Consider the following 15,450-nt stretch of genomic DNA (forward strand, 5'->3'; position numbering starts at 1 on the left):
TTACAAAGAAATTTAAGGAATTTATAAGAAATAAATCATAAGGCCTCAAAATTGTGGTCTTTTAGGATAGTATACTACCCTCACTTGTATTGGGTATTTATACCAATTAGAAACTTGGTCAAAAAGAAAAAAAGAATAATTAGGCCTGATAGATAATCGAAGTGATACTTTAAAGCGGTGATTAGATGATGGTTTCACAACTTAATTTTCTTCCTTTGGGGATGATATACATGGACAGAAGTGCAAATATGAAAAAGGGACAATCATAAACAAGCAATGCTTTTTGTTTATTGTTTGTCTCAAAACCGAAAGTATGAGAGGAGGTTAATAACAGGCACACACAGTAAATGCAAAATCTGTGGGTTTCTAAAAGGTTATATTTTGCATAGTACTCCAGTATACCAAATTACCAATAGATCGTTAGCCAGATTCGTCTTCTCTCAGTTTGTCCAACGCGTCAGTTCAGCTGGTTATGACTTTGTGGAAGTAGTCAATTTCTTCTGAATTTTGACTTTCTAGACTTGGCTAGCTAGCTCTAGGCTCTAGCTAGGCCAATTGGATTTGAATAGGACATATATGACCACCGACTCATCAGGAATTAATAATAAGGGTTTATTTCATATTTAGTACCTAAACTTTGACCTTGTCTTAATGTGGTACCTAAATTTTTATTTGTCCCAATTGAGTACCTAAATTTTTATTTTGTGTCTAATAGGTACCAAAATGAATTTCTGTTAAAATTGTCAACAAAGTTAGGGGCAATATAGTCAAAGTATATTTTAATTATTTTCTTTATATGTTTAAAATTATTATAAAAAAAACACAACAATCAAAAAAAATAAAAAATTATAATTAAAATATAAATTTTTTGAAGTGACTATATTGCCCCTATTGTTGACAATTTTAACAGAAATTCATTTTGGTACCTATTAGACACAAAATAAAAGTTTAGGTACTCAATTGAGATAAATAAAAGTTTAGGTACCACATTAAGACAATGATCAAAGTTTAGGTACTAAATATGAAAAAAAACCCTAATAATAAATAAAGGTCACTTTGTTTGAGCCTTGAGCGTCTCCCATTTTTCAATTTTAGAGAATTTGACTTACACCTCCAAAATTTTTGAGGAAAATGTTACCACAATCTAATGTATGATATTGTAGACCATCAATGTAAATTATTGATTAAATAAATTCTTATTTGAATGCATAGTTTAAATTAATAGTTTAATAATATATTATATTTTTAATGAAAAAAAAACTAAAACGTTCTAATTCCATTGACTCAAGTTTAGCATCATAAGGAATGAGCCCGTGGCTACAAGCCCACTAAGCATATAGTTGGGTACAGTCAAATTAAATTGGATGGTCTGTTGACCAAGGGATTCATAAAACCTATGGATTAGAGAAACAAGGGGCTAAAAAGACAATACATTTTCGAACACTCGAGTACATAGTTCCCCATGCTGCCATGCATATATGATGGATATATGGGTCTATAAATACCCACATTCTTACCTCTTCTTTTTACCAACCAGAACACAAATCAAGCTTAATAATTTCTTTGTGAGTTGTCAAATCTCAAGCATAAGAGATCAAAATGAGTGTAGAAGTATTGGATGGAGCCACCATTGTCAACTTTGTGGAAGATGAAGAAGCATTCAGCCTCTACGTGCATGACCGTTTCACCAACCTTGACACCGACCACGATGGTCTGCTTCATTATGCAGAGATGCTGAAGGAGCTTCAGTCCCTGAGGGTGTTCGAGACCCACTATGGCCTTGATGTGAAGCCAGACCCAGATGAGGTTGCTCATGTCTATGACTCCCTCTTTGTGCAGTTCGATCATGACTCTAATGGGGCAGTTGATTTGGAGGAGTTCAAGGCCGAAACCAAGCGTATGATGCTTGCTATGGCCAATGGGTTGGGGTTCTTGCCAGTCCTAATGGTCTTGGAAGAAGATAGCTGCCTGAAGAAAGCTGTGGAAAGAGAGTCCACCAAATTGACTGCTTAATTAAGCTCATTACTAAATTGTACTTGTCTACTTGAGAGAGAGGGTGATGCATTGTTTTGAAACGAGTTAGATTTTGTTTGATTTTTATGTCTAATTTCCTTTTTGTTAACTTGGTTTGAATGGTGAAATCAAGTTTGATTAAAGTACTTCAATGAGAATTGTGTTGTATCACAAGTTCGTAACACTAGAAAATGACGAGACAATAAAATGCTGTCACTTAAAGGGTCAACACATCCAAATTCCAGATGATGCAAATGTTTTAACAAATCAATCATGAATTTATAGGAGTTTCTACTGCATTTTTACAAAAATTTCTTCCTGAAAATCTTTCATTCTATCTTTTACTATGTACACCTAATCAAAAGTTTCAAGATTTCAACACAGTTACAGAAACAAAGACATCTCAGGAGCTGGAATGAAGGAGAAGATGTCTTCACCAAAAAACTCAAACAATGATACCAGGAGATGCCCAGAATTCAAGTCATCCTTCCAAACCTGAGTGAGGATAGCTGATTTCTTTAGAGACTGACCAGCAGCCCTGTCCCTTCTACCTCTGCTGTTCGAAATGCTCTCATCAGGCATCTGTCCAGAAGATGATGAGGGGCCTGCATTGGTATCACCTGAAGGAGCTGGAGCTGCTGTGTCTACTTGCATGGGAGATGGTGAAGAATTAGTTGGCACTAAACCAGTCGGGCCATCAGTCGCAATTTTCTTCAGGGGTGGTTGCTTTTCCATGTGCTCCACACTTCCCTTGCGTTTATCTTGATGACGTATAGGAGAAGAAGAGTAGAGAATTTAGCTAAACAATAACTAACCTTGGAAACTAAGAAATGAGATTCATTTTAAACCAAAGCAGTGTAACCACTCATTGAAAGTGTACATTGAAATGGCATAATTTAAGGAAACATAAATCATTAAATCTCTTACTTGACATAGGGATAATGACTCTTTTATTGGTCCTCCAAAAGGATTGTGGTGCTGGAGATGGCAAAGGTGGGAAGATCCTGAGCCTATCATATATGCATTGACCTGCAGCATTCTGGAACAAGCATGCTATCATTAGCAAGCCTTTCTAAAGATTTCTCCAACTGTATGAACAGGTATAAAAAGAGACTCACCAACAAGGCTCCATAAACACGCCAAGCTTCATGCCTCTTCATCTCATTCTTTTGCTTCTCAAGAAGCAGTTCTGGTTCAAGAAGTCGCAGATATGACTCCAGATTTGGCAGTACAAGAAGACGAACCTACATTGAAAAACATTTACAGGTTTACATGCATTTTATGGTACATAATTGTAAATTATTTTTCTTAGTTGCAAGGAGCATGAGGTATTACCACACTGGGCCCTAGAGCAGCTAAACCTTGGATTGCACCATAGTGTTGAGTCAATGTCCGTTTTGGGTCCAAAAATGCGTTGACCAAAGTTTTTGTAAGCCGTGACTGGAGAGTATTATAGACATGCCCAAATCTGCGAAAAATTCCAAAACTTCAATTCCATAGGTAAGATGTCAAATATACACCAAAATATCTGTATGGCCTTACAAGAGGAAAAACAGAGATCTGCCTCCGCGGTATGTAGAGCAATATTTTCAAAACCAGAGCAATTTTGCTTAGCATATTAGGAAAGGAGACAGATTGATAACATTGAGTGTGCTAGTCCAGTTTCACAAGAAATAGAAACAAGCGATCTCTTCTAACAAATATAAAATTGAGAAAAAACCTAAGATTATCCAGAACCTAAACAGAATGTGCACTCAATATCCATTAGGTAAGGTTGCCTAATACACCAGGCTCTTAAAAGAACCAAACTGGGTCTGGACATGACCAAGGTCAAGTCACATGAAAAACTAGGAGGGTCATCTGGAACTGAAATACTAACAAAGGTTAGTCATAAAACTTCAAAACATGAACTGCATAACAGTTGATGCTTATTAAGTTAACTGAATAACAATGTTACAAAATGAATGCAGAAGTTAGCACATTCCACTTGCAACTACAACGTCAACAAGAGATGTCGGTTCAAAGTTCAAAAAAAGGAGAGCATGTCAACAGAAGGATAAGCATGAAGATAAAAAGAGATTAAAATTAAGCAAAATAGCAAGCCTAACCTTTTGCAGATTGAAGCAACCAGGTTTGCTGTGAAGTCTCTAAGTTCCCAATGGTTGTCAGACCTATTGCCTAACCTTTTCGCAACAAGGCATGTAACCACAGATGGCATCAATTGGTGTAGCTGACCAAAAAAAAAAAAGATGCCTTCTCAGATTAAAAATCCCATACAAGTGACACATTTTATCCTAATCACCACCTTACAGCTTCAGACCCATGATGAACAACTAAGTCCAAACAAGAGAACCTCTCTCTCTCTCTCTCTCTCTCTCTCTCTCTCTATATATATATATATATATGTATGTATGTATAGCATGGGTTCAAAGAAGATAAACCATGTATAGAAACAATGAATGTGCAGATTTGTTCATTTATCGCAAAGGAACTGAAAAGGACAAGGTTAAAAAAAACATAGTTGTGGGTGGAGGCATGGAGAAAAGACATAATTGACAAGTGTGCACTCCAGATAAGGCTGCACTGTGGAGAAATGATCATGTTGTGCTTAAACATTTTTTAGAAAAGAAAAATAAAAAACTTCCCAAATTCAACCTTGAGCATTTTCCAGAATGTTTAATGTTCCGTAAACTTTCTTGAAAGAGTGGAAAATTATCTTTTGGATTGGAGAACACCTAAATCAAATACCACAACCTTCAGCCCACCACACCCCCCCCCCCCCCCCCCCCTCCCAAAAGGACAAGAAGGTTAAAAAAACCATAGTTGTGGGTGGAGGCATGGAGAAAAGACATAATTGACAAGTGTGCACTCCAGATAAGGCTGCACTGTGGAGAAATGATCATGTTGTGCTTAAACATTTTTTAGAAAAGAAAAATAAAAAACTTCCCAACTTCAACCTTGAGCATTTTCCAGAATGTTTAATGTTCCGTAAACTTTCTTGAAAGAGTGGAAAATTATCTTTTGGATTGGAGAACACCTAAATCAAATACCACAACCTTCAGCCCACCACCCCCCTCTCCAATCATCAATCCAGAAAATTACAGAATGCAATTTCCTACACAATTGTATAGATTTGCACATAAACATATATAAAATAAATGAATAGAAATGAACAACGAGGTTTTCCTAGGAAAAAATGAAAAAAAAAAAAAAAGAAAAAAAAAAAAAAGGGAGAAAGAAACACTTACATAAGGTTCTATGTGTATGTGAGGATTCTGGAGAAGACTCCGAACAACTCTCATTAAAGCAAATAGAAGTGGATAATCATTCAAACCACGAGAAACCTGATATTAATTAAGAACAGTTGGTATAAGTAACAACTGGCTACATATCATCCTCTGGCTATAAGCAAAAATGTCAAGATTTACCACCTCATCAGCTATAAAACATGTGAAATAAGGAACTAATGGATGAAGTCCTGAATCAGTGGCCAAACTCACTAATGCTTCTTTAAAAAGAACCAAATCAGACCTATTCACGACAAGCTCAGTGATTTTGTCAAAATATAGCTGCAAAGGCAACAACAAAAAAGAACACGTAAACAAGCTGCAAAATAAAAAAGTAATAAAATATAAAATCAAATGGTTAAGTATGTACCTGAAGCTCCCTAGATAATATGTGCTTAACCGGTAATTTAATGTCAACAGGAAGTCCATCATCCTTTTGTTCATACTTTTTGCCATCAGAAGGAGCTGCAAGTACTATAGACAAAGCACAAAAATTCAATAAGTTAGATTCCAAACTTAGGCTAACAAGAATAGAAAAGTTGTAAAGTTTATTCTAGTTCCCCATAATATATTAAAAAAGAATTATCAGTGAATAATAGATTCATTTCATCATACAATTTGTGTAGATTGAATTGCACAAGACAAAAATGAAGCAGGTGAAATACACACAAAATTATAAAAAGGGTCTCATGCAGTGAAGATATTAGCATTTCATGTTTAACCCTCAGATAGTGCTATAAACGCCACGAAATTTTTGTTTTTTGTTTTTACAGCTTATTCCCTAGAATGCCAAAGGCTTAACATTTTCATATTCTGGAGTTAATTATACTCCTAAATTGGAAGTGTGTGTTAGCAACAATTATTGGTGCAATCCCTACACTTAGAAACAAACCTTCTACAGGTGCATTTTCTGGAATTGCAGGTTGTACACCTTCTATAGCGAGCCAGTGACAAACAATTCCAGTATCAAGTGGTGCTTTTGGTAAAGGAGCTTCAATCACCTACAGTCAAACCGAAATATGGGACTTTAAAAGACAACATAGCAAACGAAGTAGAAAGTGCAAACAGAAAACTCAGTAATTCTTACATCCTTAAAATCCACATCCTTGTCATCGATGTAAAACAAATCCCTATGTCCAACAGCTCTTTTGAACCGCAGAGGACCGCTGGAAACAACACCATATAGTGGCTGGCGCAAGAAGAATAAACAAAATGAGATTAAAGAGAAATTCCAAACAAAAAATTTGATACTGCAGAAGTTGCAACATGAGTATGTTCATGAAACAGCCTCAATCAACATAAATACTCATTTGCAAGACTTACCTCAACGTTTCTTAAGTTGAGCGCACCATCAACATCATCAGCTGTCAATCTAGTTCTCCTCGAGTGACGCATGCATTTAATAGCCTCCTGTACTTTCATTAAAAGAAAATTAATCAGGGTCTTCCAGTGTCTAAATTGAGTAAAATAACTAACTGCATCATCTCCTTGAAGTTTAGGAGCAGCTCCTGACCAGCATAGACCCACTAACCAAAGCAAAAGCAACTAACTTTCAACTATGTAATCACTAGCATCATTTTGATCACAGTTAAAGCATCCTTGCAAGTAGAAAAACCACATTGTACTTAAAACTCTCTTTACCCCACTAAACTTTACTCTGCTAGACAATACCAAACCACGCAGCATAAACAAAAAACAACAATGAAAACACAAACCCATATCAGAATTACGGAAAAAAAGTCAAGGATTACCTGCATAATCTCACGCAGGCGATATTCGACGTCGGGAGCGAGAGCGAGTGCGACATCTGGAGACAAGTTGTTGATGCCAATGCTCTGTGCAATTACCTCAATGTTCTCTTTAGGCACAATGCTCATTCTTGACGCTCCTCCTGACCTCAGTCACAACTCACAGCAATTTCTCTACAAAACAAGCACGTACAGTGAGCTATACCAATCAAACAATTCAGCTTGTTTAGTCAAAATTCAAACTTTGTCTCTCACTATAAGATTAATAGATTGCTTTTTCCTACCTGGCTATCCCTCAAATTTTCTGGGCAGACAAACAAACCCTAATACGCACAATTGAACCGTCAGCGTGAGGAAGAGTCTTACGGTTGCAAACAGAGAAGTAATGGTTTCCGGCAAAGGGATCATGTATCGACCCGAACCAGTTTTTATGGAGCACAATGCTTTCGGGGTTCGTCCACATAAATTGACTTCGGGTCCGGATTCCCGAGAATCGTGTTTTATTGGATAAACTATTCGGGTCGGGTCTTGAAATACGGCTCCAGCTCCATGAGACATGGTTTCAACTTTCAAACCGCATGGGTTAAAGTTAGGTGAAATAGACATTGGGCTAGGTTGGAATACTAAAGAATCAACGAATAGACCGAAATTGACGGTTGGTTTATCGACAAACGACATTTGCAGTTGTTTGAAGGTGTTGGTGTTGGTTCGCTTATCAAACCAACATTTCGGTTTGCGGTAGCGGTTTGAACTAGCCTAAACCAGCGGTTTACCGCTACCGAATCGATATTTATATATTAATATAGTATTCAATTGTGGTCGTTAGATGGAGGGTGCATGATAAAGATCATGCACCCTACACCACCACATTCTAAAAAATTCTATCTCAACTCTCTTTTCTCTCAGACCACCACAATCAGGCACCACCACCACCACACCCCTCTTATCTCAGCCTCCTTTCTTCTCTATCTTTTCTATCTCTTCTCTCTCTTCTTTCTCTTCAATCTATTCGATCTTAAACTGTCTCTTTTCTCTTTGTCCATCTCAACCACCACAACCAGACGCCACCACAACTAAAATCCACCAAAACATCCAAACGCCACCACCACTAGAGGTAAGACACCCCTAAACCCAATCGATTGGATTAAGTAGTTAGTGTTTGAAAATTTTAGGGTTTTCAAAATTGGGGATTTTAGGGTTTTTTTTTATAAAAAGATGAGGCTTTTGGGGTTTATGGATTGGGGCTTTTAAGGTTTAAAATCAATTCAATTGAATCAATTCATTATCAAAGGCCCTGCCAATCAAATGGGTTTAGGGATTAGGGCAAAGTGTTTAAGAATAATGCAAAAAGGGTCATGTATCCTTGGGTTGTTTGCAACACTTGCAAACATGAAATGCTTGCCCATCCTAATTAGCACAATGGGACAATTGGGATTAGGAATCACAAGAAAATGTGTACAAACAATCCTACTTGCAAGGGTAATGTTCTTAGTAAAGGTCAATCCATTATTACATAAGACAGTGTGGGGGCTTCATTGGTTTCCCATACATTCAATCAAAAAATGCATGAGGAAAAGGTTGTTAGGTTTGTGATAAGGGATGAAATGCTTTTTAGGGTGGTTGAGGGAGCTAGGTTTAAGGACATGATCTCTGACTTGTGTCCCAAGTTTAAAATACCAGATAGGAAGAAAGTTGATGCAGGTGTCTTAGACTTATTCAATGTGGAGAAGGCTAAAATTATGAGTGTTATAAATGATCAAATGATTAGTATCACCACTAGTACTTGGACAAGTATCCAAAACATTAACTACATGGTGTTCACTGCCCATTTTATGGACAGTGAATGAAAGTTGCATAAAAGGATAATCAACTTCACAGATCACAAGTCACAAGGGTGATGACATATGAGGTGTTTGGAGAGCTGCTTGAGGGGTTGGGGGATTGACAAGGTATTTAGCATTATAGTTGATAATGCTTATGCCAATGATGTGGTTGTAGAGTACATGAGCAAGAGGTTGAAGGAAATAAATACATTGATGTTTGATGGCATGTATTTGCATATGAGGTGTGTTTTCCACATACTTAACCTTATAGTTAAGAATGGGTTAACGGACCAATCCGACCGACGATGTCGGTAAAACCAACTTTCGGTTAACCAACATTGTCGGAGTCGGTTCGAAATGGGTCATTCCGACAGTAGTTGGTCGGTAGACGATTAGGGCCTATCGGTTCGGTAACCGAACTGAACCCTGCCCTAAATCGACATGTGAATTGGAATATTTGACGGATCATGTCAAATTTGAAATGTGTTTTTTTAAGAATACCCAAATAAATTTAAAAATTTATTTATTTTGGCCAGAAAATTTTGAAAATTTATAATTTAATTGATGAGACAATATTTTATTTATTTATATTTAAATAATTTTGAATCTTATTCATCTAAAATATTATTATATCATTTGATAATTAATAAAAAATATTTATCTCGTTATGGTTACGTAGGAGACTTTTTACAAATCAATCACAATTTACCCAATTAAATATTGTCCATATTTATGACCTTACAAACATTTGATAGCCATAGATCCACTCATCCACCCAAAAAGTTGATACTTGGCAAGCATCACACATCTGTCACATCCTAATAATCACAAGCATCTAAGTTACTTCATGCTTAGTTTACAAAAAATAAGCAAATAAAAAAAAGCTTATGCTCTTTTTCCACTAGGCAGAACAACACATGAGGAACTAAATTGCTATAAATTTAGGCTGACCACATTTTCAGCTTCTCAAACCGTTCCTAAAGTTATTGGCATGATTTTCATGTAGAAGTGTAGAACCAAAAGAAAAGAAAAAAAACACCCAGCAATTTACACAGAGCCCAGAGGGCACAAGAAGTAACCAGAAAGGAATTGACATAACCCAAATAGCAAGTAAACTTTATCAGGCCAATGTGCTGCAAGCCATGTGCAAAAAGTAGGCGCAAAAGCAAAATAAACCATGCCCTCATCATATCAATCCTTTTCTATCTAGTCTTCACTTTTGATCAGCTTCTATTATTTTTGTGATTAAAAGTACAGATACAGCTCTAAAGCTTTCAAAACTCTGCAAATCTTCCGACTTAATTCTATCTAACATGTGCTTTTCCTCTAATCAAATATGTCTTAGTTGTTTGCCCAAACTTTCAAAACAATTCCACAGAGATGAGCTTACTATGGTTGGTATAATTGAGTATGTCAGTGCAATTATCAACTTTTTCCCTGAATTATATATGTTTTTTGGAAGCCTCAGCTCCTCTGGATGGCTTCAATATAATTGAAAACAACTTCCTTTGAGCATCATCTTTTTTGTGCTTGCTCAGTTGAGATGGGTATCAATGGAGGTTTGGTCAGGAGTGTGTTTTCAAGAAACAGGTCCATTGGGACTCATGAGAGCAATGTGAGTCCCATCCCATATGTTCCATTGAATCATAATTCAACCCTCCCCCCAACTTTTTCCTGTCCTAATTATAATATCATTTGGGTTTTTGTTTGATGGCTTCAGGTAAGGAGCAATATGACAGAAAGGAGAAGATGGAGCTCTGTTAGATCATACCTATGTGGGGATGAGTTTAATTCAGTCATTGCAGAGAAGGACTCAGCTTCAGTTAGCTTTGAGGCTACTGTCACACAGCTCAATTCAGTCCTTGTAGAGGAGGATTCTTCTTCTGTTAGGAGTTCTGAGGCCACTGTTACACAACCCATGCCAGAAGGCTTAACAGACAAGGATGGCAACCAAAGAGAAGTATCTGAAGAAGGTATTGAAGTGGCAAAGAAGGATTCAGCATCCAAAACAATGTCTGAAGAGCATGCAGCAATCATCATCCAGTCAGCATTTAGAGGCTTTTTGGTAGTTCCACACCATGAGATAAATTCAATCAGATATTCTTAATCATAATTCAAAAATCTCATCTGGCAGAAATAACTTCTAATTTCAGCAAGTATTTAAAGATCTTTGAATACTTGCTTAAGAAAACTCAGTCATCCCAAATTTGTTTTTAGAATGATAAATTTATTATTCATTAAAATTAATGATTTTATATTTAAATACTTGCTTAAGTAAGAAAATCCATAGATCTTTGAATTTCAGCAAGTGATCTTTAAATACTTGTTCAAGTAAGAAAATCTGCTTTACTGCACTAGAAATTGCGGCTAATAGTCATTAGACTGCTTGAATTTCAGACTAGGTGGCAAAATGAAGGAATTAAATCAAAGGATGGTAAGCAGGAGCTTATTGTAGGCTTTGTAGCACCAGAAAGTCCAAGTATGGAGTCTCTGGGCACATCAGTTGAAGCTCAAACGGGAAATTCTGTGGAATTTTACTCAGTTCAAGAAGAAAAATTGGCTTTTCAGCCCCGGACACAACAGAAAGCTAGAACTCAGGTGCTAAAGCTGAAGGTAGCAGAAACAACTCTAGCTTTTAGTTCATAGAACTAAATATTACATGGCCAGCTGAAATCTTATGTTTAATTTCATTGAGATTTAAGAGAATGATTTAAAGTAGAAACCTAGAAGGCATGACAGATTCAAAGTAGTGCAGATAATCAGTACACAAGAAAGTAAATTCTAGCATCAAGTCATCCGTATATCTACATACAATTCTTGAATACACATATAATTCTTAATGTACGTTGGTGAAAGTTGGTGAGTTCCCCAGTCAACTCAATGTTATTTTGTGCCAAATAAAATTTACAGGAATGGGATGATAGCACAGTGAGTAGCAACATATCAAAATTGAGGATTCAGAACAGACTGGAAGCAACAACCAGGCGTGAGAGAGCACTAGCTTATGCTTTTTCACAACAGGTACATCTGAAATTTATTCCTGTAAAGGGTCCTAGAAGATTTTGGAATGTTTGACTCAGTACTATTTGTTTCTAATGGTAGCTAAGGATCTGTTCAAAGAAACGGCATACCAAATCTGATGGCACAGAACAGAATATGGGTTGGAGCTGGCTAGAACGGTGGATGGCAACGCGCCTTCCTGAAGGCTCCTTGGCCGAAAGCCATATAAGCAATCAGCAGGTTGAGCCAAGTAACACCAACCAAAGATTTATGATCAGAAGGGGATTATTCGACGGGGCAGGTGAAGAAAAAGAGAGCTGTGGATCTAATGAAGTGACTGTCCCATTTGATACCTTTTCAGTAACAACAGCAGAAGAGAAAGATTGCTTCAACCCAACTGAAAGCAGGTTTAAGGCTACAAAAAGTGTATCAAGGCGAAAAACCGTGCCAAGCTTCATGTGTGGGAAAGAGTCTCCCAAGGTAAGGATGTGCCCAGTTGAGCTATAACCCAAACTGAGTTTGTCAAAATAGAAGGTTAGAAAAATGCAGACACTAGCATTTACCATTTGAGCATTGGTGTTCAACCTTCTGCCAGACTGAATGATTACTGGATTTGCTTGACTGCATTTTTTTAAGAACAAAATCACAAGTTCAAGCTTTCATTTGACTATGGCTTCCACATTGGTACAGGTAAGCAGGAAGGATTATCTAAGGGAGGCTGAAAAAGATAAATTGCACAACACAAAGCACACAGGGAGAATCAAGTTCAAAAATACTTCATTTTAACAATTTCAAATTTCCGACTACAATCTTTAAAATCTGCCACTGTAAAAGTAAATAAGATTCTTGTTACTACTCGGTGCGAGTTTTGTTATGTGGATTCAGATGGTGTCATTGATTTCCTATGTTAATGTTAATGATCAAACAACTATCTTCTTTAGTTAAGCAATGGAGCATGAGCTAGGGTTCCCAAAAGGTTCACCTTGGTAGCTGAATTGTAAATCATACCAGCTAGAATGGAGCTGTCCTGCATAGAACCTATACGAAGTTGAGTATTGTGTTTGAATCTTTCGCACCAAATTATGATTTTCACACATCAAGTGGTGCTAAGTGGCCAAAATAGGAGATGCCTTGAAAAAGAATAAGGAAAAGACATTCTGCTATCTCCAGAATGGATTATCATTTGAACAGTACAGATGCTCTATTGATACTTCAACATATGCAGAAAAATGTGCGTCTATCAGATACAATTTTACGACAATCTAACAGAGGTAAGAAATATAATTTAAGACTCAAACAAAAGTAACTGAAAAAACCTCATCTCCAACCAGGGACCAACTAAATCATAATGAATCCAAAGCAAAAATACTCGGATAAATTTTGTAACAGCAACATCAACCACATTATAAGAGGGAAATAAAATAAGGCAAACAGAGAAAATGAAAGAAGCACCAAACCAGAAGCAGTTATTCATAGAAGAGGGCAAACATAACACATACATTAATAATAACAGATGTTACATGGAAAGTGAACAATTCCCCATCTGGAAAAACCATAAAGTACCAGCTGCCAATCCAAGTTTGACTTATATTGGTGTCAATAACCAGAGTCCGTAAAAATATAAAATATAACATCGACATAGAGTTGATCGTCAAACCCTAAATCTTATCAATATCTTCATCCTCAAACTCAATGTAATCGTCACCACCACCTTCTTCCTCATCTTCAAGACCACCAGCAATACCCTCATTAAGGCGAGTGTTCTCTGGAAGCTCACCATAGGCCTTCAGGAGCCTAGCCTCATCAGGCATGTACTTGAGGATTACATCAGCTTTGTCATCCTGATAGTCACGAAGACCAACAAGAATGATATCACCAGCAGCAATCCAAACCTTCTTGTGCATCTTACCACGGATATGGCAAAGTCGCTTGGTCCCATCAATGCACATGGCTTCACACCGACCATTTCCCAGCATCCGAAGCACTTGGGCATACTCCTGTCCATCTTCCTTAAAGACAAGCTCACGCTTTTCATCATCGGCTTCATTCTTTCCCCTCTTTCTGTTCTTTCCTCCCTTTCCCTTGTTCTTCGGCATGATTACTGGTTCAGATTCTACAACCAAAGTAAACTCAGCACTTGAATAAGTCGATAAATTATTTAACCAGACACCAAAATTTAATGATTTACTACACTCAATCAGACCAACATTTTGAGGGGAAGAAACAATAAAGCAACTCAAACCCTTCACCTCAAAACAACTAGGCCCTATTCCGAACTAGGTGGGGTTTGCTACACGTTATCTTTTTCACCATTAAGGAACAACTCAAACAATTTTCAGCTCCATCAACTTGTTTTCAGGAGATACGAAAAAACAATTAAATTTTGCAAATCTCCAAAGATTATGTTCAGAATCAAACTATTGAATAAACCGCACTTAACACAGAAAAATCAAATTAAGTCACACCCCAACTGACAATCGCTTAGGAAATAACTTATTTTATAAACAAAACAACACCAATGAATAAGATACTAAATTCTAACACATAATAGATCCTAGCTCTGTTCAGCAACTTATTTCGATTTGGGGAAAAAAGGTTAAAAATTAATCATCCAAATACAAATTAATTTCATGCAACAAAAATCATCCAAAATAAGGGGAAAAAGAGAAAAAAAATTCAATTTTTTATATCAGAAACTTGCACATAAATTAGAAATGTGTAAATTTAGGAAGTGAAAATTTGCTGAAATTAAACACGATAAATTAGATCAAATTCTCAGAAATTATCCGCAGAGCCCTAGCGATTTACATGAAAATTACAAACGAAGCAAACCCTAGAATCAATAATAGTAGTAGAAGAACAAATATCGAAGAAATGAATAAGTTTTAAAAATAAGAGAAAGAACCTCTCTTTTGGAAAAGGTAAACGGTGAACCCTGAAGAATTCGATGCAAGAGCACAATCTGGAAAATCAAGCTTTGGAATGATAAATCAAAGCCCTAGAGCTCATTATGTACCTCAAAAGTCGAGTCGGTCCATGTTAGGCCGAACTGGGCTTACTTCGACCCGAAAGTGACAGATTTGGGCTGGGCATTAAACTGTCCAATGATAGGAGCCAATAAGCTATGGGCCAATAAAACAAAATGCCCGTTGGGGCTCCACTAATAGAAATTATTATTTTTTTGTGATAAAAGAAATTAAATTTTATTTCGATGTCCAATTCAAAAAATTATTATCCGAGTAATCATATACAAATGGCTAAATGGGGGTTACTTATTCCTGAATGAAAATAAAATCATATGCTGATTTTTTTTTTCTTTTTGGTTTTTCAAATGTAGGCAAAGAATTTCATAATAGAAATATTTTGGTCCAATGATATTCTGAGGCATCCCTAGATGCTTGTGATTATTCACTTATTTCTTTGTCTCATAAGTTTGTTACTTATCTGCTTGGTTGTATAATGTATTATATGAAACTGACAGTTTTTATTTATTTATTTAGAGAATGCATCAAATCAAATTGAAAAGCAGGATTATGAAAATTATATCTTCTTCTACTTCCTACTTTTTAGCTTATGCAT

General features: G+C 36.5%; 4 protein-coding genes across 8 annotated transcripts; 2 read left to right on the forward strand and 2 right to left on the reverse strand.

Annotated features, from left to right (window-relative positions):
* Positions 1–1,599: 1,599 nt before the first annotated feature.
* Positions 1,600–2,013, forward strand: LOC147288054 (uncharacterized). The gene has a single exon (XM_086242638.1). The coding sequence runs from the start codon at positions 1,600–1,602 to the stop codon at positions 2,011–2,013; it is 414 nt and encodes a 137-aa protein (XP_086098764.1).
* Positions 2,014–2,205: 192 nt separating this feature from the next.
* On the reverse strand, positions 2,206–7,498 carry TAFII59 (TATA BOX ASSOCIATED FACTOR II 59). Its single transcript, XM_086239801.1, has 13 exons — positions 7,333–7,498; positions 7,052–7,222; positions 6,624–6,710; positions 6,388–6,489; positions 6,193–6,301; positions 5,671–5,774; positions 5,445–5,582; positions 5,262–5,357; positions 4,122–4,243; positions 3,349–3,481; positions 3,132–3,257; positions 2,941–3,052; positions 2,206–2,774 (listed from the first exon to the last, which is right to left on the reverse strand). The coding sequence occupies exons 2-13, from the start codon at positions 7,175–7,177 to the stop codon at positions 2,398–2,400; spliced, it is 1,632 nt and encodes a 543-aa protein (XP_086095927.1). The 5' UTR covers positions 7,178–7,222; positions 7,333–7,498; the 3' UTR covers positions 2,206–2,397.
* Positions 7,499–10,123: 2,625 nt separating this feature from the next.
* On the forward strand, positions 10,124–12,830 carry IQD33 (IQ-domain 33). Of its 4 annotated transcripts, XM_086241876.1 has the most exons (7): positions 10,130–10,265; positions 10,410–10,486; positions 10,592–10,936; positions 11,269–11,484; positions 11,782–11,892; positions 11,974–12,351; positions 12,562–12,828. In XM_086241876.1, exons 2-7 carry the CDS (start codon positions 10,415–10,417, stop codon positions 12,655–12,657), a joined length of 1,218 nt encoding a protein of 405 aa, XP_086098002.1. In that variant the 5' UTR covers positions 10,130–10,265; positions 10,410–10,414; the 3' UTR covers positions 12,658–12,828. The 4 variants fall into 4 exon arrangements, with proteins under 4 accessions (XP_086098003.1, XP_086098004.1, XP_086098001.1 ...); XM_086241877.1 differs by having other exon boundaries at positions 10,124–10,486; positions 11,269–11,469; positions 12,562–12,830; XM_086241878.1 differs by having other exon boundaries at positions 10,124–10,486; positions 11,974–12,405.
* A 481-nt stretch (positions 12,831–13,311) lies between these two features.
* On the reverse strand, positions 13,312–14,898 carry LOC147288057 (eukaryotic translation initiation factor 1A). 2 transcript variants are annotated; one of them, XM_086240377.1, is made up of 2 exons: positions 14,777–14,898; positions 13,312–13,972 (listed from the first exon to the last, which is right to left on the reverse strand). In XM_086240377.1, the coding sequence occupies exon 2, from the start codon at positions 13,965–13,967 to the stop codon at positions 13,530–13,532; it is 438 nt and encodes a 145-aa protein (XP_086096503.1). In that variant the 5' UTR covers positions 13,968–13,972; positions 14,777–14,898; the 3' UTR covers positions 13,312–13,529. The 2 variants fall into 2 exon arrangements, with proteins under 2 accessions (XP_086096503.1, XP_086096502.1); XM_086240376.1 differs by having other exon boundaries at positions 13,312–13,984; positions 14,777–14,873.
* Positions 14,899–15,450: the final 552 nt, after the last annotated feature.

The sequence above is a fragment of the Dryas octopetala genome, chromosome 4 (genome assembly GCF_963921425.1).
Source record: "Dryas octopetala chromosome 4, drDryOcto1.1, whole genome shotgun sequence".
Classification (NCBI taxonomy): domain Eukaryota; kingdom Viridiplantae; phylum Streptophyta; class Magnoliopsida; order Rosales; family Rosaceae; genus Dryas; species Dryas octopetala.

Excerpts from the sequence above, each read along its gene's own strand:
- LOC147288054 (XM_086242638.1), top strand. The coding sequence starts at position 1,600 with ATGAGTGTAGAAGTATTGGATGGAGCCACCATTGTCAACTTTGTGGAA.
- TAFII59 (XM_086239801.1), bottom strand. The coding sequence starts at position 7,177 with ATGAGCATTGTGCCTAAAGAGAACATTGAGGTAATTGCACAGAGCATT. Across the intron at positions 5,358-5,444 it reads CATGTTTTATAGCTGATGAG|GTTTCTCGTGGTTTGAATGA; the intron begins GTGGTAAATCTT and ends AATTAATATCAG. Across the intron at positions 3,258-3,348 it reads CTGCTCTAGGGCCCAGTGTG|GTTCGTCTTCTTGTACTGCC; the intron begins GTAATACCTCAT and ends TTTTCAATGTAG.
- IQD33 (XM_086241875.1), top strand. The coding sequence starts at position 10,415 with ATGGGTATCAATGGAGGTTTGGTCAGGAGTGTGTTTTCAAGAAACAGG. Across the intron at positions 10,487-10,591 it reads TTGGGACTCATGAGAGCAAT|GTAAGGAGCAATATGACAGA; the intron begins GTGAGTCCCATC and ends TGATGGCTTCAG. Across the intron at positions 11,485-11,781 it reads CTCAGGTGCTAAAGCTGAAG|GAATGGGATGATAGCACAGT; the intron begins GTAGCAGAAACA and ends TAAAATTTACAG.
- LOC147288057 (XM_086240377.1), bottom strand. The coding sequence starts at position 13,967 with ATGCCGAAGAACAAGGGAAAGGGAGGAAAGAACAGAAAGAGGGGAAAG.